This window comes from Epinephelus lanceolatus, chromosome 18 (genome assembly GCF_041903045.1).
Source record: "Epinephelus lanceolatus isolate andai-2023 chromosome 18, ASM4190304v1, whole genome shotgun sequence".
NCBI lineage: Eukaryota > Metazoa > Chordata > Actinopteri > Perciformes > Serranidae > Epinephelus > Epinephelus lanceolatus.
This window is the reverse complement of record NC_135751.1, coordinates 8,216,560-8,239,361: the sequence shown is the minus strand read 5'-3', so window position 1 is coordinate 8,239,361 and position 22,802 is coordinate 8,216,560. Positions and strand designations below refer to the sequence as shown.

Below are 22,802 nucleotides of genomic sequence, written 5' to 3'. Positions count from 1 at the left end.
TATGCGCAAGCATGCGCACGTCCAAAATGGCAGCTCTCTGGCTCGGATGGATGTTACTTCATCCACTTGCCAGCCCTGCAGCCACCCTTTCCCTCAGGTCCCCACGCTGCAGTCTTTTGCTGAGAAAGATTCCTAAGTGGGTGAAATGACCCCAAAGTATCTAAGAAGCAGCCATGAAAACAGCTTTTCAAATTCTCTAAATACTGGGAGGGTCTTCAAGTTTTCGTCATTCTGTAATCGCTTATCCTCTTGAGGGTCGGAGGCTGGAGCCTATCCCAGCTGACATGGGCGAGGGGCAGGGTTTTTAATTATTAATCTAGGTTGTGGGTGTTTTTAGTTTGTTTGTTTTCAAAAATTGAAAAAGGCCTGAAAATACACATTAACATGAATCCAATGTGTTATTAGTGAAGATAAATCAGCATATTGACTTAAAAAAAACATATACTGTAAAGCCTATGTATTTAGAGCTGGGGCTATTTATAGAACATTCGGGGCTGAAGCTTTGGATGCACCTAACAACGCCACTGGTACACAACATTCATGATAAGCTAACAAACCCATAAACTTTCATTTACTTACACTAAATCACTGTGCGTCACTTATCCAACAGCGAGGTGAACAAGTCAGTATTGAAACATAATGGCTGTATTATTATTCCAAGTGTACAGGACTTCTCGTGAGCCACAATGGATTGTTTAATAACTTTTCAAGCAAGAGACTCTGACTCACCGTCAACTTCAGAAACCACTGGTGGAGGTGCAGAGGGTGAGGCTAATGCACCTACATGCCACACCTGCTGCTGAATCAACAGCTACAGACAAATGCAATGACAAAAAGTCATTCAGTTAACTCAGTTCTATACTGCTGCTCTAACTGCTCAGGAAAGGAAATGCTTCCTTTCCTTTAATTTAGCATAGGGTACATTGGACCATCCTTTACAAAAGGAAGGGAGATAATGGCATCCCACAATTCCTTGTGGCAGCAACATTTAAAGCAATGGACTATTTGCACCTTAACTTTGAACTTTCATCTGTCATTTCTTTTTCTAATTATTGCTCTAACTTGTATGGTATTTATTAGCCTGTTGGTTATTGCACAATAAATAATTATTTATTTCTCTGAAATGGTCTTGTAGCTTCTGGTAGGCTCAGTTGAAGTAGTCATAAACATTTACAAGCATGTACATAAATCTCTCATAATTCATCTTAGCCCATTTACCCAGAAAGCCAAGGTGCCCTAACATATTCCATCACGGCATCTCAGCTCTGAAAGCATCCTTGTTCACAATCATGCAGTAGAACTACGTCATTTGAGCTATACAGTGAGATTTTTGTAAAAAAAAAAAAAAAAAATATTGCTCCTAAGGCAGTTTAGTTAAGGAGAAACAAATTGGTGGTGGGTGTCAAAAGAGGTGAAGAAACAACCAGCTCTCTCTTCCCTGCCAGTCTCATGTCCTTGGCGTGGAGAATGTGTTATTCACTCTGCTCTTTGTGGAGTTAGAGTTTCCCAAATGTCATGTGTTAAATGTCATTTTTTTTATCCCATGAAATTTAATAAGCATCTATCCCCCTCTTCCTTCTCTCCACCCCTCACTTTAACCATCTCCTCCTCTGCAGTCAGTGCTCTTTTTTAGAGAAAGTCTTGTACAGGATAGCCTTGTATCAAACTTTTCTCTTCATCGTTCACTCCTACCTCATCCTTCCTCTTTTTCGATTACTCTCTCAGTCTACCTCAGTGCTTTCTTCTGTGTTTGCTGCTTTTCTTGTTCCTCTCTTCTCCATCCTATTGTCAGTGCCGTATAGTGGGCGCACAGCTTTCCTTTGCAATGTGGTGGTGGCTGCTTGGTATTTTGAGCTGCGTGCTGCTGCTGGTGGTCGTCATCTTCTTCCTGGTCATCGGGCAACGCTACAAGGTGTTCAGCGAGAAGTGCCTGAGGCCACCAGGACCTTTGGTCACCGACAGCAGGAAGAGGGATGACAGGCTGAAGAAAGGTAGGTTGTTTCTGATGCAGAATCTTGAATATTGATAATTGGAAGACACTACTATCCTTCAACATCCCACTAAATATTCACTAGAAGTTTGACAACTGCATTTTAATTACACATAACATACGGTCTTTTAAAGGTTGTTGGAATGGTTGGTGAGAAATAAATCTTTAGGAAGTTTGTGAAACAGGGAACAGAGAGGTCAAACGTAGCTTGTCGGGAAGGGGGCTGATTAACATTCCAAATTTTGGCTAGCGAACAACTTGCATGGCCATTTTCAAAGGAGTCCCTTGAAATCTCACCTCAAGATATCTAAATGACAGTGGGTTCTATGTGTACCCACGAGTCTCCCCTAAACTTGAGAAGCCCTGTTCCCAGTAAATCTTTTGTTCCTTACAATCAAATAAATGCAGTATGATTGTCTTTCAAGAAAAAGGACAACCATTCTATTTGAAGAACAATTGCCTTACATGTACAGATACATAACACATTAAAACAGGATTGCTGTGGAACTCAAAATGTCAGCTGTATGGTATTAGTCTTTGTACATCAGATAATTAGTAATATTAACTGTAAAATAAGAAACCAAAGTATATCAGTATGTGATTCCTTAACTCACCATATTGACATTGTTTTCAATCAGCCTATATACTTCAACAGAATTCCTGTATTTAGTCATGGCTTTGGGTTTTGTTGGGCCACCTCAAGATTTTCAGTGGCCCCATCTGGCCACCCCAATGAAAAATTTCTGGAGGCACTACTGTTTGTAAGTTACATATACTAGTTTTTATGGTTTTGCTTTGTCATCTTATTGAGGCCTGTGTCAGTGGTGAATCAATGTCTGGGGTCACATGGTAAAAAAAACCTCAGTGTGTAAATCTCTGTGGTTTTGTAATCCATGCCATCAGATTCACAATTCATGCATGTAGTTTTCTAATGCCCCTGGTTTTCCTTTTTTCCCCTACATAGCAGTGAATGAGTGTTAACGACCATCATTTATGCTATAGCAGTTCCCCGGGGATTTAAGCTTTTATTCTTTTTTTTATTTTGACAATATAACTTGTGAGCACACATTAGTTAAAGCCCCCCTTTATTCAAAAATGTGATTTTCATATGCTTTTGTCCTCAAAAATGTTTGACCTTGAGTATAATGACTTGTATCTGTGCAAGGTTTGTCACTGGACTGGAGTTGGATTTTAAAGGAACACTTCACCCCCTTAATGACCATTTGTATATCAGTTACTCACCCCATGTTATATTAAATTTGTGAAGAAAACATTGTTTTTCTTGCATGCCTGTGTTGAACGAAGAACTGCCAGGTAACATCTAATTACTGTAAAGCCAGGAAAGACCAGCCAACTCTCAGATTGTTTTCCATTTATCCTTTCAGAATAAGTAATTTATAAACCACATCACGTCTTGAGTCAGCTTGCACTCTATGGGTTTAATACAAGCCACAGACCGCAGGCTCCTGCCTTCCCAAGAAACCAGTTGAGACCCTGTCTTTTAAGATAGATGAAATCCAAGTAATGAAATGCCAATATGTTTCATTACAGATTGTGTTCTGATAATGTTATGGTATAGCCAAATGATAGTATGTGAACTTTACATAATAAAGTTAATACTGATATAATCTTTATCTACAGTCTGTAGAATCTTTTTTTCTCTCCTCATTTTTAGGTTAACAGCCTTTTCTATGTCCAGTTTTTCATTTTAATTTATCACAAAACTCTGTAAGCCCACAACATTGATTATGCTCTCTTCACATCCACAGTAATAAAGCCAGTAGCATGCTTGCGGCTAATTTTGCTGTACGCTGTCACCTATGTGACTGACTGTATCCTCTCCACATTACACACACATACACACACACACACACACACACACACACACACACACACACTCCATCACACTCCATCTCCCTCTGTGGTGCCACATCACAGCAAAGAGCATGGATACCAAGAGGCGAAGCTCAATAGAACGCCCCATAGCAACAAAATCCCCCATGGTTTCGTCCTACCGCCGCCATTTTGGACTGTCAGCAGACCGCAGCAGACCAGCTTGCATACAAAAACACACAGACAAACTGAAGTATATCGCTATTAATTATGTTTACAATGTTACTCACCTCGTGATAGCTTGGTCACAGCTGCTTTATCTACGTTTTTGTAAAGCAAAATATAGACTTTAAAAAAAACAAAACGAGGAAAAACGGCCGAGATGGCATCTCTACATATTACATCCACTTATAAGAAGATTAACTTAATTACTCCTTCAAAATCACCCCATAAGCCAATCTACCAAAAAAATAAATAAATAATAAAAAAATCAAATCAATATTTTAACTAGAAACACATTAATGGCGAAGTCACATAGTCAGGAATAAAGATTTATTTACAGTTTGTACAGTAAGGGGACAGTAGTAATAATAATATATAAGCTATTTTAATATATCTTTTAATGCTAAAGCAGTAATCAGTTCTGATATAAATGTCCAAGAGGCTATATATAGGCCTATATACAGTACAGGCCAAAAGTTTGGACACACCTTCTCATTCAATGCGTTTTCTTTATTTTCATGACTATTTACATTGTAGATTCTCACTGAAGGCATCAAAACTATGAATGAACACATGTGGAGTTATGTACTTAACAAAAAAAGGTGAAATAACTGAAAACATGTTTTATATTCTAGTTTCTTCAAAATAGCCACCCTTTGCTCTGATTACTGCTTGCACACTCTTGGCATTCTCTCCATGAGCTTCAAGAGGTAGTCACCTGAAATGGTTCCATTTCACAGTACCCCCAAAACCCAACACAAATTCCCTCCCCACCTACCCACCCTCCCCCCCCCTATCCCTCCAACAAAACCTCCCATCCTTACTACTATTCCCCAATCCCCCAAACCCATATACCCTATTACTATCCCCACTCACCCCCCTCCATTCACAACTTATCATATTATGGCAAGAACCAATCATCTAACTAAAGAAAAACCAGTGCCATCATTACTTTAACGAATGAAGGTCAGTCATCCCGTAAAATTGCAAAAACTTTAAATGTGTCCCCAGTGATTCGCAAAACATCAAGCCACTACAAAGAAACTTCCCCATACCTTCTCTTCCCCTCTCCTCTCAAATAAATTTCCCTCCCCCCTTCCATTCCCAACTCCTCTTCAATGATAAGTTCATCCAGTCTACAATCCTCAAAATTAACCTTATAACATCATCTCTCTCAGAGACCTATGAATGCCACACAGAGTCTACATAGCATCATACCCATCTCTAGAACATTATATTTTTATAAAATATTATCCATATTTTCAAACAACCCCCAACCTCCTCCCTCATAGCTGCTAGAACCACTGCTAGGAGAGGCAACAAGCAGAAGAGATTTGTTTGGCCAAGAAACACAAGAATGGACATTAGACCATGGAAAATCTGTGCTTTGGTCTGATGAGTCCAAATTTGAGATCTTTGGTTCCAACCGCCTTGTACGCAAATGTTAACCTCACCTCTAACCCCACACTACACACACATTCAAAATCCCCAACTTATCCAAGGTGCTGAGGATGGTGTTGCTGTGACACTGTTAATCTAACCCCACACCCTTATTACCAGCATGGCTACCACAGCATCCTGCAGCGACATGCCATCCCATCCGGTTTGCGTTTAGTTGGACCATCATTTATTTTTCAACAGGACAATGACCCCAAACACACCTCCAGGCTGTGTAAGGGCTATTTGACCAAGAAGGAGAGTGATGGAGTACTGCGGCAGATGACCTGGCCTCCACAGTCACCGGACCTGAACCCAATCGAGATGGTTTGGGGTGAACTGGACCGCAGAGTGAAGGCAAAGGGGCCAACAAGTGCTAAACACCTCTGGGAACTCCTTCAAGACTGTTGGAAAACCATTTCAGGTGACTACCTCTTGAAGCTCATGGAGAGAATGCCAAGAGTGTGCAAAGCAGTAATCAGAGCAAAGGGTGGCTATTTTGAAGAAACTAGAATATAAAACATGTTTTCAGTTATTTCACCTTTTTTTGTTAAGTACATAACTCCACGTGTTCATTCATAGTTTTGATGCCTTCAGTGAGAATCTACAATGTAAATAGTCATGAAAATAAAGAAAACGCATTGAATGAGAAGGTGTGTCCAAACTTTTGGCCTGTACTGTATACATATATCTTCCCACGAAAACTGGCATATTAAATTGATATTAAAACACTTTAAAACGTACACCTCTGTCGGGATCCTTCGGGAAACGGTGGAAGGCCAGGTGCGGGGTGTTCCACCGATAGTTGTTGCAGTTAATTGCACTACACTGTTTTCTTTTACTTTTTTTCTCCTCTCTCCTTGACATCTTGCATGTTGTCTGGGCGCAACAGTCCAAGCTCAACAGTCCAAAATGGCGGTAGCGCCCCTAGTGGCTGTTGGCAGAAATTCAACGGAGCTTCGCCTCTTGGTATCCATGCTCTTTGATCACAGTGTTAAACCCACGAGAACTCCCCCTACTGGCCTCACCTGGCATCAACCCCCCCAGCTGCTGGTCTTTCCATTCAGACCATTGTGACAGTCAGGTTTTCCCATTCACAAGGCAGTTTCAAAGCTGTAAACAAAACAACCTCTCTTATGTCCTTGCTTCGTCCATACCTGCCACCCTGTGTAATCTGGCTCTCCCAATTGTGAGGTCTCTCTCGAGTAACTCTGTAATTCTAAATGGTTTTATCTCTCTCTGAACTGGTGGTTCAAGTCTAGTCTGAGTTGTTGTGAACCATGACAAAAAATGAATCTCTGGTGATTTAAATTTTCATGTTGACCTCAAATGTCAAAGCCACTGAATTTTCCTGGTTTTATGGACTCTTTTAACTTTGTGAAGCTTGTGTGACTATTTAGCCTATATATGGGGATCTCAGATCACATGTGCATCAGGTTTTCCACCATGTTTCATACTGTTCCCAAACCTCAATTACCTGCTTTCTACTCCCAATGCTAGACATTCAGCTTTACCTCACATTAGATTCTGCTGATAACCGTAATGGCAGTTAGGCCCCTCCTCCACTGCCTCCAGGATGTGAAATCTCGGATGACATAAAATAGTCCTCTATTAAATAATAGTGAAAACAGAAGTGGTAATGTTCCGTTCCTGGGACTCTATCCGGGGTATAGCTAACCACTTAAGGCCCCTGGCACCTAACATTAATGCCCATGCCAGAAATCTTGATGTCATCTTTGATCCAGCTTTAAAATTTGACAGACAAATTTACACTGTTGTGAAAGGTTGCTTTGTCCAGCTAAGAATTATTGCCAAACTTAAACCAGTCCTCTCACTTGATGACCTGCAGACTGTCACAAATGCCTTAATTTACTTTCATCTGGATTACTGTAGTGCTCTGCATGTGGGAACAAGCCAGTCATCCTCGCTTGCAGTTGGTGATAATTGCTGCTGCTAGGCTACAAACTGGTACCCAGAAAAGAGACTGCTTCATACCTATACCGGTGGCCCTGACTTGGTTACTGGTCAAGTATAGGACTGAGTTTAAGATCCTATTATTTGATTTTAAAGCTTGGCATGGCCTGGCACCCCAGTACATCTCTGAGCTCCTCTGCCCCCTTTCCAACACCAGATTTCTCAGATCCTCAGACCAGCTGCTCATGGCTTCCCACGACCAGGCTAAGGGGTAAATGTGATAATGCATTCACTGCAGCCGCCCCAAAGCTTTGGAACAGTTTATTATTTTCAATTAAATGTTCCCCCTCTGTAGAAACATTTACAGCTAAGCTTAAGGCCCATGTTTTCTTAGGCTGTGGCTTCCAAATGATTGATCGCAGTACAAAGTTGGGTCACGGATCTATTTTGAATGGACCACAAGTGACTAGCAAAAGTGTTAAGATTGTATAAAACACAGTTTATTTTGAACTACAGTGAATTTTAGTATTTTCACTGTTCTAACGCCTTTGAATGTCCTTAAGATTTTAGGTTTTTATATTTCACTCTTCTGTGCTTAATTTTCTTTTATCATTTATTTGTGCATGCTGATGATATGGTGTTGTTTGTTATCTCTTTTGCTTTTGGCTGTTACCATGTGGCGTTATTTCATTTATCTTATTTTATGATACAACGCTTTGGTCTGGTTGTTTTAAATGTGCTTTATAAAAAAAATTGATTTGAGTTTGATAAAGTAAACTAGAAAATTTCACAAGAAATTTTGGGTGCCTGCTACCGATGCCAAATGTGAAGCAAGTTTCGATATGAGGCATTAATATGTACTGCCCACTACAAGTACTGCATATGCCATGTACTACATACTACATGACTATAGTCATGACTATAGACTATGAAAAGTCATAGCACATTCAGGATAACTCGCTCAATGCACGTTTTTATGTATTTTTTGCAAATGATGCAGGACGGATAGCATGTGGAAATATCAGGCGGAAGATTAAGAATAAGAACAATCATATTATATATTTTGTATAAGAATATACGTAACAGATTATATATAGTGGTGTTGCTGTTGCACAGCAGGCACCCTCAATAAGCACTTTGGTACGAACCAATGGGTATGAGCAATATGTTTAGTGGACAAAATGGACCTTCACTCATGCACACACCACATGCTGTTATTACACAGACTTAAATATTTCCAGTTTATCAGTGTCTATCATTAGAGAAAGAGGCAGCAAAGCTGGTACCTGGGTTCGACTGTGTCCCAGGTTCTTTGCTGCATGTTATCCCCTCTCTCTCACTCTCTCTCACAAAAAACCCACTCTGTGAAAGGTGTCAAGGGTTCTCGAGACCAGACTCAAAACCTTTCTCCAAACTGATTTTTAAATGCAGTGTATGCTCTCCTGCAGGGTTCCGTGTGGACCGTGTTCCTCCTGCTCTGGATGCAGTGGTGATTGGCAGTGGTGTGGGGGGGTTGACAGCAGCAGCTCTTCTGTCCAAAGCGGGGAAGAAGGTTTTAGTTCTGGAGCAACATGATCATGCTGGAGGCTGCACGCACACCTTTCAGAATAAGGGATTTGAGTTTGATGTGGGTAAGGACGCAAAGTATACGCACACACCTGCACACATAGATGTTCTTTCCCTGCAGTTACTATGTAGTCTATCTATTCTAAAAAAAAAAAACAAACAAAAAAAACGTAGTCGTAAGAATTATTCCTACATCTGCACAGTTTGGGACAAAGTTGCGTTATGTTTTTACATTGTAAAGTATTACAGTATTACATGATTTAAGTTGATTTATCCTCACCTCTGCCACCACCAGGTATCCATTATCTGGGCCAGCTTCATGAAAACAGCATGCTGCGGATTGCTCTGGATCAGATCACAGAGGGACAGTTGCAGTTCACAAAACTGGAGCAGCACTTTGACACACTGATCCTGGGTCAGAACGACCAGCGCAAGTAAGGCACATAATCACATTGTATTAATTATAGTACCGTTAAGTTATTAACTGTTTTTTTTTAATGGGTCTTCACTGCAGACAAACAAAACCTGACCACAACATGAAATATATCTCCTACAAGTGATTCTCAAGAATCCTAACTCATCCATATTTAAATGCTTTTGTATTTCCGCACTTTTGAAATTATCTACAGAGGATTATGAATCCTGCCTGGCTTTGAACTGATTTGAACATTTCAAACTATCTCTGATGCACCTTGCCTTACTCTTAATTCTCAGGGAGTACCATATCCATGCAGGGAAGACTGAGATGGCAGAAAGTTTGAAGAAGCAGTTCCCAGGAGAGGAGGAGGCCATTGATGAGTTCATGAGATTGATGAAGGTAGGGAGGGAGGGAGGGAGGGAGGGAGGGAGGTATGATCACAATGGAATGATAGATGAGAGGGGCAAAATGGGCATGAAAGGAGGAAGTAAGAAGAGTTTCATTAACAAACAAGGTTGTGTACAAGTTAAATTGTTGACAAACTTTTCTTTGACCAGATGAACATTTGGTGTGTGACAAGGCTGAAACTTGACTTTGTGTTATTGCAGAACATAAGCTCTCTGGCAAACGGAAGTCAATGATACTACACATTTTGTTCAGCAAGATAATCTTCACAAATGAACACCACTTTCATGAATTTTGAAGCGAAGATGGAATCACCAGAAGTAAAAAGCTAACCATTGACCACCACAAGCGAAGTATACCACAGTCGCATGTCAGTCGCAAAAATGCCAACTTATTTAGGAATCATTCCTGCAGCAAACTATTTATGGTAGTAATGTCTTAAATTTTGTCAAAATAAAAGTTTTACTGGGGGGAACAAATGCACATGTTCTAAATATTGAGGGGGGCATGTCCCCCTGTGCCCCCCCCCCCAAAATAGGGCTATCATATTAAAAGAGTTTTATATGTACAGTGTATTGTTTCTGATAATTCTCATTATTTTGCTTGTGTTTCTTCCTTATGCAGCTATCGTCACGACGGACACCCCTTATTGCCACCTTGAAGATCATACCATATTGGCTGGTCAATTTCCTGGTTCGAACCGGCCTTTTAGATCGTATATCTTCAGTGTTCCGCTTGGCATCCACCAACCATTCAGAAGTAATGTCCCGCCTCACAAAGAACAAGGACCTGCAGGCACTGTCTGCCTACCTGTTCTACGGTAGTAAATATACACTTATACAGACTCACATGCATCACAGATAACACACATTCTTTACATCCTCTTCAGTGCTCTGTTTTGTGTCATTTTAGGTGTCCCTCCTAAAGAGTCTAGCTTTCTCATCAATGCTCTCCTTCTTCACCACTACAAGCGTGGTGCGTACTACCCACGAGGGGGCGCCAGCGAGTTTGCCTTTCATATCATCCCTGTTATTCAGCAGGCAGGCGGTGCTGTGCTGGTGAGAGCTCCTGTACAACAGATCCTGATCAACCAACAAGGGAAGGCCTATGGTGAGAAAGGGTGGGTCGTGAGACAGATTCTGTGATGCAGTGGACATTTCCATGATAATGTGCACAGCTGGCTCTGTTTATGGAGGTCTGTAGTAAGACACTCTCCAGTTCTTTTACTTGCTTATCAAGCAGAGCTGTTAAGTCTTTTTAGGGTCATGGTCAGAAGCTGTCATTAGCAAATTGCAAGTCAGTTTCATATCTTCCAGGTCTCTAGAAAACGACCTATAAAAATGACCCATGTCACTGAATGAGTTGAACTAGTAAAAAGATTGATTTGTTAATTTGCTCTTAAGTCAGTTACCACTAAGCCATATGGCTGTACCAGCCACTGAAGGCCACAACATGCAATATTGGATTTTCCTTGGGTTTAACACTGTGTGTGCAATTCAGGTGTGACGGTGCTTAAAGGACAAGAAGAGATTGAGGTCCATGCCCCTGTTGTGATTTCCAATGCTGGAATCTTCAACACCTTCCAGAAGTTTCTGCCTAAGCCCATACAGGACAAACCAGGTAACACAGTATGGTGTCAAACTCATTTTAGTTCATGGGCCATATACAGCACGTCCATATGTTTCCCTTTCTTTTGGTATAATGAAGAACTTTCTGGAAACGTTGACATATTTACAAAACACACGATGAACAGCCTGAGATGTTGCAAGAAAAAAAAGTCCTATTTGAACAATATATCTCAGTTTTTCCACATTCAGTCAGTCCTCTACTCACTAAGGCAGTGCCTTAGCAATATGGTTTAAAGATAGAAGTCTGATACAGATTAATTTGTACTGAAGCTGCTGATTGATCGTATTTTCTACAATGTTCAGTATCACAACAGTAAGTGCTTTGTAATAGTTTTTTCAGAGCTATGTTATGATCAGGGTAAAAAGCCTCTGAAGCAGCATTTTACATGAAGTAGGTTACTAACTGTTTAACTTGCTCCTGGAACCTCTTAAGGCGGATTTATACTTGTGCATCAGCTTTATGCAGAGCCTACGTATGTGGCCTACACTATCATGAGCATTTATACTAGTGCGGTGGTGTGTCTGTGGCACTCTGCAGTTACACTTCCAAAACACCAGTTGGTGGTGGGGTTTCTGGGGTGCTTTAGTTGATTCAAAACACACATTAAACACACATTTAACACACAAGTACATAAAATCAGCTTCACTACAACTCGCAGCATTCACAGACAAAACACTTGTCTTTTGCCGGACACATTTTCCAGACAAATTCAACATGCTAATGTTATTAGCACAAGCCTATAGCATGTTACATTGTATAAATTAGCTTAGCAGCTAGCAGGGATTTCCTCTACTCATATGAAGCCAGGAACAGCAGCAACATTTAACAAAGGTAACGTTACAAAATTTGGCTCCATTACAACTCAGCAGGTTCACAGACGAAACAACTGTCTTATACTCGACACACTAACAACACTCTACTCAAATGAAGCCAGGATAAATCACATACAAGACTTGAAATGCTATTTTTTGGAGGCTTTATTCCATCTATCCATCCATCCATCTTCTAACCGCTTCATCCTCTTGAGGGTCGCGGGGGGGCTGGAGCCTATCCCAGCTGACATCGGGCGAGAGGCAGGGTACACCCTGGACAGGTCGCCAGACTATCGCAGGGCTGACACATAGAGACAGACAACCGTTCACACTCACATTCACACCTACAGCCGATTTAGAGTTATCAATTGACCTAATACCTAATCTGCATGTCTTTGGACTGTGGGAGGAAGCCGGAGTGCCCGGAGAGAACCCACGCTGACACCAGGAGAACATGCAAACTCCGCACAGAAGGGCTCCCACACCTGGGATCGAACCGGGAACCCTGTGAGGCGACAGTGCTAACCACCACACCACCGTGCCGCCCCCTTGAGGCTTTATTGTCTTCACAATTTAATATATTTTATATGTGAAAGTATTCATAAATAATAATAATAATAATGTAATAACAGCTTTGTTTCCACTGAGGGAAATGGTTTCAGCTTACAAAAATAGCCAGGAGGTCTGAGTCACTGCAATGTGTAGTTACATTTCTGGGAATGTGCACTTCAGGCTATGGTGATGGCATCAACGCAGAGCCTATGCTGTAGGTATGGTGTTGATTTGACACAGAATAAATCCCGCTTTAGCATTCAGTGCATTAATATGTGCAAAGTCATCCAGTGGTCCAGATTGGACCCTTTGGTGGCTCGGTTCTGGCCCAGGAGCTGTATGTTTGACATCCCTGCACTAAACAGTACATTTAGCACTTTTTTCTCATTTGACGTCTTGTTCAGAGTGTCTGCAGGCTCTTAAATTCAGTTGTATAAATATCAGGCCTTAATAGTTAAATAGTGTTCAATTTTAAATTCTGATGTCTTAATTAACCCTTTGCTAAGCCTCGCCCCCATGTGTTGGAGCTCACACTGTAATGAACTGCACTGCACTGCTAAAGGATACATGCAGGATGTCAAACTGACAGCAACAAAAACAGGTTAAAAAGATAACGATAGTTAGAAGCTAAAGCTTAACATATAGATCACAGTGCAAAAGTGAATCATCACATCAACACAGGAAAAAAATAGAAATTAACAGAAACTAAAGGGAAACTTTGCCAATATTCAACCAGCTGTGTGCGAACGGTGTTTAATGTGATGACACACAGCTGGTTGAATATTGGCAAAGTTTCCCTGTTTACCTTCAATGGATTCTGCAGAGCAGGGTAGCTCTGTATTCACTGTTATGATCACTTAAAAGCAAAAGTAGCATGTGTTCACGTTAAAAAAAGTTACCTGCAGTATTTGAAAAACAAAAAGATGATTTGTCCAAAAATCAGTCTGAAATTTGGTTAAAAATGATCTTGCAAAGGTCTTAAAAAGCATTACATTCAAATGTCTGATATCTGTACAGCATATACCCTGTTTTTCTCAAATGTATTTTCTGTATTGTGTGTGTCTGTGTGTGTGTAGAGATCAAGTCATTGTTGAGTTTGGTGCGTCATGGCATGGGTTCCTTCTTGGTCTTTGTTGGTCTGGATGGAACCAAAGAGGAGCTTGGCATTGTTTCCACCAACTTCTGGATGTATAAAGACAATGACTTGGACTCACTGTAGGTTTTCTGCATTTACTGTATGAAAAGATCAAATACTATTTTGTTGATATTTTTAGTTGAACGACACAGCTCATGTTTTTTAACACATTCCTGTCTGTATGTCCTGTGTGTGTATGTGTTTGTGTGCCCACAACTGTGTGTGAAGTATGGAGCGTTACTCTTCTCTGAGCAGAGACCAGGTATTGGGAAACATCCCCATGATGTTCATCACATTCCCATCCGCTAAAGATCCTACAGCCAACATGAGACAACCAGGTAACACACAGTCAATTCATATGTGCACAAATGTACAGGACACGTAAATCTGAAACCGCCTTCCAGCTCAGTGAGTTCTGCGATGTCTATCCTTGCTTCTGTACTCTTTCTCTGCAGATATGCAATCATATGAATCAAACAATGGATCATGAATGTTTTCGGGTTGACATTCCGTCGGTCCATCCCTACATCAGTCCCATTCTTGTGGACATAATATCTCAAAAACACGTTTAGGGTATTTTTGTATTAATTTTAGGGTATTAATTTTGACGCAAACGTCCACTCGGACTGAAGAATAAACTGATTAGAATTCAATGGTTGGAGGTAAAAGGTAAAAAGGTCACTGTGACCTTGCAAAACATAGTTCAATGGCAGGGCCGCCCCTTAATCAAGGGTGGGGGATTGAGGTGGTGGAAGTTACTTTCTTTTGATGAGTAATTGATGGCTATTTGTGACTCAGATTTGTTTATTTATTTATTTCAGTTTGAAGTTATTTTTATTTAATATTTATTTATTTATTTATTTCAGGTTGAATTTTTTATTTTATTTGACTCATACAGCCAAACTACTGTATCTACAGTACATTTGTTATTGCCAGTAAAGGTTGTCAAGTTAAATGGCAAGTTGTTGTACAGTCATTTTATACCTATGATACATTTGGGATGGGGGCCTCCAAATAAAATTTCGCTTAGGGTCCCACTTTGGTCAGGGGCAGCCCTGTTCAATGGTGTTCATTATGTCTTTAGTTTCTGATAATGACTTTAGTTGTTCTTTTATCTCAGACATGTTAGGATGTTACATACCTTGACATGTTTCAGCAGAAACTTCGGCCTTCCTCAGAAGTGACACTTGGTGGTGGTTGTGACGCATCTTTATCAGCTGATCTGTCAATCAGCCGATATTAGGGACCTGCTGTCCATCTGCTGCCTTTCCAGGACACTGCTCCACATGTGGGAGAGCATGTATGCCCCCTCGTCCTTGTTCATCGTCCCTGGGCCCCGCTTCCTCATTTCAATAGCCTCCCTGATCCAGCGCCGGTATTTGTTGTCCTCAGTGTGTATGACTCTGGCCTTGTCCCAGTCCATAAGATGGTTTTCCCTTTTGCAGTGATCTGTTATGACTGATTTGTAGGTCTTATTTTCGTCTCCGGAGACAAAAATAAGAAAAACAAGATCAGTAAAAGAAAAGGCACAACAAGGAATCTACAGCAGCAGATTTACAATCTTTCTCTGTGTTCTGACTGAAGGTGGCATTGCACCAAAAACATGAAATGGGCTACATTGGTTGTTTTGGTACAGGTGCTGTTGGAAAATTAAATCTAACCAAACACCACCCAGCAGTTTATTCTTCTTTGAGGCAGAATTATACAGCTCAAGAAGTAGAGCAGTAAGTATTCTTCTCCTCTGCCTGAGGCAGTGAGGCAGTGTGTTAATGTAAGAAGTTTACCCACAATCAACTATTTGACTCGAGAACCTAGTAGTTCATTCAAGATGATCAAAAGTTAAAGTAATTCACTTCTGAAAAGATGATCTTTCCATAAAACTGGGCTTTTATTATATTAAAATGATGCAAATACTTTTGATATTGGTGCTACATGATCAGTAAAAACAGAGGAATGGGCTGTAGCAAGTGGTGGTAGGGCAGTTGGGAGCGTTTCATAAAAAAATGCTCCCAGCACTTTTTTTCAGTGACATGCTCCACTTGGGTATGTTTCTATTTCTATTTCCAGCTAACGTCTGTGTCAATATCTTGACACTGACGTTAGCTGGGTAGCGAATGCAACGCTGCAGAGGGCTGACTACACAGTCAACATTAAGCTTACAAAGTGAACGGTGATAAAAGCACAACACTCAACAGCAACATCCAGTGTATGCCGTCCAATCTGCTACCAAAAATGTCTAGTAGACATTAGACTAGCTCAAGAAGCAGCAGAGACGTCACCAACGCCTTTCCGAAAAGTTCTGAGATTTTCAACCTAAAGCGCTCGGAGCAGCTGCACAAAAAAGGTGGAGTGCTCTAAAAAAAAGCTGTCGGGCACGGCGTTTTTTTCTCTAGGCAGCTGCATGCAACCACATACACTCTCTCCTCATTGGGCACAATTGAAAAAAGATGCTACGCTGAGAAAAAAGCGCCAAGTGGACACAGGCCCTAACTAGATAAGGAGCCACAAGATGGCACCTGTTCACTTTAAATTGAGTTGTTCACGTAGCACATACACCAAATACTTTGGCAGTATGTGGCCTGCTGAATATGCACAGTAGTTTTTCTCCCGCTGGCCCTGACCCAAGTTCCCACTTGGCTCATAGTCTTTACATTATGATGACCTCACAGATGTTTAAATTGGTCCCCTCAGCTCAAGGAAAGTTTTACAAGTGGAACACCTCCACAGATCAAACATTTACAATAGAAAAAGTCATAATTGTCCTTGTTTGCAGTTTGAGGTGTTCTGTCAACTGTTTTAAAGATGTAAAAGATGAAAACGGAATGTAATGCAAGCTCGTCCGTTTGGCGGTAACAAATGATCTCAAATTACAGTTAAACAGTTATCTAAAATATGTTTCTGAAAACATTTTAGGCGAGAAGTAGGTAAAGCAGTCACAGAATCTAGCTTTATATTTGATCAGCACTGTTTAGTGTTGCAATTTGAACAGTATAGCACTCACTATCTGTTCACAATCTCTCATTTTACAACAAAAAGTTCACTAAAATATGTTTATGAAGACATTTTATGCGCGAAATAAGTGATGCAGTAACATAATCTTGGTTTATATTTGATCAGTGGGGCCTAATTTTACAGTTTGATTGAGTTTCAGAGAGACAGAGTGAGACGGACTCGTCTCTCTTTATCTTTCTCCACTTATATACTCTTTGTGTCTGTGGTGGCGCTGGGCATACGAAAATGCAGAAATGCAATCTGTAGTTCAGTCAAGATCACTTTAGTCAAAGACAACTTCCTTTTGCAGTATTATATTTGGTGGTATGGTTCTGTTCTGGGGCCTCTCTGCCTTTCCTAGGCCTATGCAGAAAGCCTCCTCCACAGGCCCATGTGGAAAGCCCAAGGCGGAGAGAGCTATCAGCTGATCCATCAGTTGATTGGGCAGCTTGAGATCAACTGATGTAACTTAAATGTGAACTGAGCTTGACATTGTGTCCTGCCTGAACTAATGTTATGCTCAATTTTGAGTAAAAGCCCCAGAACCAGCTCAAATCCACCAAGACAAGAGATCTGGGCACTGGTAAGACGTAGGGAAATTAACCACAGTTCATTTACACATACTACCCACTTTGTTATGATATATATAAAAAGCTGGTTGAAAACTGGCAAAGTAACCCTTTAATACAAACCTTTGTATCACTCTCTCATTATTACCCCTTGTTACCTCTCTGCAGGTAAGTCCTGTATGACGCTGCTCACCATGGCTCGCTATGAGTGGTTTGAGGAGTGGGAGAGTACAAAGCTTGGCAAGAGGGGGCAGGATTACCTGGATATGAAAAACAGCATGGCTCAAGAGCTGTTGGACTGGGCATTAACAATCTTCCCTCAACTGAAAGACAAGGTAATATATTCCAAACTCAAGGTTTGCTCACTAGCATTTTCCCGAGGCTTTTGCCTCTGTCCCACAGCAGTCATCAGGGAATGCACCTTTTCATTTGCTGTTGAAGGCAGTGGAATATGGTCATATTTGAATATTTTATCACAGGTATCAAACACAAGTATTTCTGTTTTTTCTTCCCTAATTCCAATGTAAGCTTCTATTTACTGTACTTGCATGCTTTCAGTCAAAAATATTGGTGTGTCCAAAAAGTTTTGAAATGCAAAGATGTTGAAGTGTCAAATATTCCACCTACTATTGATGTGCTTTTGCCTTAAAATACCATGTGTTTACGTCCAGGTGGTGATGGTGGATGCTGCCACTCCTCTAACTAACAGTCACTATTTGGGCGCTCCAAGAGGTGAGATGTATGGTGCTGAACACAACTTGGAGCGCTTCACCCCAGATACTGTTGCAAGGACACGACCACAGACACCAATCAGTGGACTCTACCTAACAGGTGACCTAACCGTCAGACAGTCTCATCTGTTCTGGACTCTACAGAGACAGAAACATCTGCTCAATGTCTCTGCTTGTGTTTGTCTGCACAGGTCAGGATGTATTCTGTAACGGCATGGCTGGGGCGCTGCACGGTGGACTCCTCTGCGCTTCAGCTGTCCTCAATCAGATCCTCTACATTGACCTTCTGGCCTTGAAGACCCGAATGAAAAACAAAAACATCAATCATAGGATGAGCTGGTAGCGACAGGGCTGTAGTGGAGCAACTATTCAAGATTTAAAAAATAAAAAAACAAACAAGGAAAAGAATAAAATTGATTTGACCCAAAGTCAGGTGATAAGGTAACCTGAATAAATTCAGAGAAAGCATTAAAACTGTTATGGTCTGGCTTGTAGCTGAGTATGCATGATGGAAACCCAACTAAGAGAATGATTGGAGCCCACTACAAAATGATTGGCAGACAACACCATGGTTAACAACATCACACCTTTTAAATTTTGGAAACAATAGATGCCTGACATGCATTCTGTTGTAATTTCTTAAACAAGGCTGCATGCCTTTCTATTATCTGTGAGCCAAAATCAGTGTGTGAGAAATACTTGGCTGTGTCTGTTGTCTACATGCAGGTCATAAAATGGTGAGAACAGACCACTTTTGTTTGCTCCCATGTTCCACTGCTCCTAAATGTTCAAACAAACAAAAATGGGTGACACTTGTACTTTGAAAGTTTTAATTGACTCCTGTTATCAGTGAGCCAACAGACCATAAAAGGATTAACAAAGTAATATTAACTCAAGTTCCACTTAAAATTGGATTCAAAGCCCGGCGCACTACCAGGCAAAGTCATTCAGTCCTGCATTACACTACCTTTTAATGACTACACATTCTATAATACACATTTATGACATGAAAAAACTTTTTTAAGAAATAAACAAAATGCCCTTCTACTACATATGATACATCATAATTGCCTCTTTAATATCTGTTTTATAGTGCTGTGAAAACATCAACAAATTCCTCCTTCAAACAGCTGGATTTATTCCAGTTCATTGCTAAAAGCTACCTTTTAAAGATTACACTGAACACATCATGACAACAATATAATTTACCTTCACCCCATACTTATTTTTATTGAACAGAGCTTCACTTCACAGTGTAAATCAATGTCACCTCTGTGAGCATGTTCATTGTGGCCACTGGCTGCTCAGAGATAACAATAACTAGCACTCCTGCCGATTGCAACACTGGTTTTCTTTTCTTTATCTCCACATACTCCTCTCGGTAGTGTAGTAGTAGTGGAGTGTCCTCTCAGTAGTGTAGTGGTAGTTGAGTGGGCACCAGAGAGCTTTTGTCGTTTTGACATGATAACCATACAGCATGTTTCGGGGTTCAGGTGATGTTGGATAACTTGCCCATCTCCCCCAAAGAGCAGGTAAAGTGTAATGAGCTGGGGGAGGGGACAAGGGGCGGTAGTAATAGTAGTAATAGTATTAGTAGAAAATAGTAAAAAGATAAACATTTAGATTTTTTTTCGTCCCCTATTTGTGCCTCCCCCTGTGGATGATGGTGCCCTTAGTATTCGCCTATACTGAATATGCCATGGGCAGGCACTGACAGTCGAAAACAGCTGATAAACTGTTAGTCACTCTTTTCTGATACGCTCTGCTGAAGACTCCAGCTACAGTATTTTCCAACAAGGTTAGGTATGTCATCCGAACATGTCATTAGAGATAGATCAGAATCTTTTATATACCCTGTTAATAATAGTAATAATAATAATAATAATAATAATAGTTTTAAATTAGCATCAGCATTGCAAGCATGCTGCCATGCTACTGCTAACTGTAGCCCAACAGAGCTGTTATCATGGCTGTAGGCTAGAATATGCACCTGTTAGCATCTTTCCCAAAGCTGGGCATAACCAAAGCAATGAGCGGGCTAATTAGCTACTTAATGAGCTAACTCACTAAAAAAATGGAGCACAGACTTCTTGGACAGTCTGTTCGTACAATTAAGCGCACAACTATTAAGAGTAAAATATTTGCATTAATACTCTACAAAAGGCACCAACACCACAAACATGGCTAAAATGTCAGGTTCAGTGACTAACTTAGATGACACCTAGCAGCTGGGGATTGCCCCAAACTGTCACTCAAAGTGGCCAGCCCTTAATTATGCTTAACTTAAAGACTTAATGTAATTTTAATGAGTTATATTAAAATTCACCCTCTATAAAGTTGTAATGAACTGGGGAATTAGCTATAGAGACTAAAACATCTTCATCTTCTGTGGGGATTGACTCTGTTTTGGAGCCAGCCTCAAGTGGCCATTTACTGAACTGCAGTTTTTAGCATTTCTGTATTGGCTTCGTTTTTCAGCCTCAGAGACTGCCGTGTGGTGACGTGGCCCTTTTAAGAGATAAGATACAACAACAAACATTGGCATATGTCACCTTGAAGCCTTTATATTTCTGTTCTACTTATTTCTCGCAGAATGCTTCAGGCACAGAAAACATGGAGCAGTCTGTGTATTTGGACTTGATCCAATCCAATCAGATATTCATTTGGAATCTTGTAACTGCAAGAACGTCCTCCTCCATTTGAGCGATGCCATTCATAATTAGCAATACCATGCGCAAGCAGTGGCACCTGGCTCCAAAGCAAAAATGTAGGGATAACTTTACAGCAAACTGTCAAGGCTGGTGTGTGGGCAACAGGGAATGGACCCAAGTGTAAAGAGTTAAAGAGGCAGGAAGATTATTTCAGCGATTAAATGAATATAGAGCTAACAGGTGGCAAGAGTCCAAGAGAGGCAGTAGATTTGGCAGAAAGGTAACAGGCAGGCAGGAAACAGAAAATTGCATTGGAACTAATGACAAACTGACAGAGGAACAATTATTTGAGCCTGTATATCCTCCTGAGACCCTGTGTCCTCATATGTGGACATCACATTTTGGTTTTACTTAACCTTATACTTCATTCTACTTAACTTAGACCTGTTGTCCTCATTTGTGGACATTTTTTGTGCAGTCTAGTGGTAGTAAAAGCACAATATACTAATACATGTAAAAAGAAGATGGCAGCCATTTCTGCCAAGTCAGTCTGCAGTTGATACAACACAAAAGTGGACAACGTCCAAAACCTGATCACATTTTATGGTTGAAACGTGTTTATTTATGATTAATAATGTTTGTAGTTTGATATGGCAATACATTTGAACAATTTTAGCAACAGTATTAAACTAAGACACTGTTAATTAGGGAGTACTCATTATTATCATCTTGTCTGAGGAAATTGAGACTTAATTATCAATGACAATGTTAAGTTTTTTTATACTTATCGGGTCCTACTGACCTAAAATAGCTAGGAGAAATTAAAAATGCATACCAAACAAAAGTTTGGATCTCAGGAGGATATGTGGATTCAATCAGGAGGAATAGGAAGAAGGTGGGTGATTGGGTGATGCAGGTGAGGAGGTGGGTTGAGAGGCCAGGCAGAGCTGATAAGGGCAGTGGAAACAGTGTTGCCAGATGTTAAGTAATTACTGTATTTGTATGAAATACAATCAGTAATTCCAAATAAGGCTGAATGTATGATCTGTGATGGAAAATTGGGGTATTTAAACATATTTAACCTATAACGTGTTATATAAGGTTACTTGTTTTGATGAAACTGAACTTCTAGCCTAATGATATGTGTTGCTCATTTAACCCCTACTGTGACAGCAGTGAGAGACACCAAGCGGCGAGAGGACTCACTAGGCACTCACTGACTGTTCATGCGGTTGCATGTTTGAGTGTCTCCATTCATGAATGCTTATTAAAACTCAAGAAAGACAGCCGACGTGTGAAGACTTTTTCTTTAAACTGTTCATTAAATAGTTTTGCCACCACAGATCATTTTGCCATTACAATAAACCCACAAGGAAACTATTTGCATTTCGAGAGCATCCAATCACATCAGCACCCTTGATTATACCTGCAGCTCAAGCCCTCTCACCTAAAGCCCCTAAGGGAATAAAGTACCTTTGATGAAGTGTGGAGATCTGGGGCTTTTATTTTGAAGGGTAAGAATGGACGGGGTGATTGTGTAATGGGCTGCAATTGGCTCTTTGTGAAGCGACAAAAAGCTGCCGTCTTGTTCAGATGACGGTTATTACGCAAACATGTTGCACATAGTTTTGCCATTCAGTGTAGTGTCCTGGCCCCTTCCGGGGTTGTTTCAGTATGTAGGCCTACAATAGATTTTATTAAATTTCATCATTTTAAAATACGATACTGCTGAATTTTCTGGCAACACTTTGTATGGCAACCCTGAGTGGGAATAGGTGTGTAGATAGCAAAGGTAGGACCAAGTCATTGATTTGCATGTCACAAGTCAGTCTTAAGTCTTTGCCCTCTAGTCTCGAGTCAAGTCCAAAGTCAAGGCTAACAAGTCCCAAGTTCTAAACCTTGAGTTTTGAGTCATGGTGTGCTCTTCACTAAATGTAATGCCATTTT

General features: G+C 40.6%; 1 protein-coding gene across 1 annotated transcript; it reads left to right on the top strand.

Moving 5' to 3' along the window:
• Positions 1-1,385: 1,385 nt before the first annotated feature.
• On the top strand, positions 1,386-22,141 carry LOC117267951 (all-trans-retinol 13,14-reductase-like). Its single transcript, XM_033644028.2, has 12 exons — positions 1,386-1,991; positions 8,845-9,027; positions 9,258-9,396; positions 9,677-9,779; positions 10,410-10,605; positions 10,698-10,895; positions 11,286-11,405; positions 13,855-13,993; positions 14,142-14,251; positions 17,642-17,808; positions 18,145-18,304; positions 18,396-22,141. Exons 1-12 carry the CDS (start codon positions 1,826-1,828, stop codon positions 18,545-18,547), a joined length of 1,833 nt encoding a protein of 610 aa, XP_033499919.1. The 5' UTR covers positions 1,386-1,825; the 3' UTR covers positions 18,548-22,141.
• The last annotated feature ends 661 nt before the right edge of the window (positions 22,142-22,802 follow it).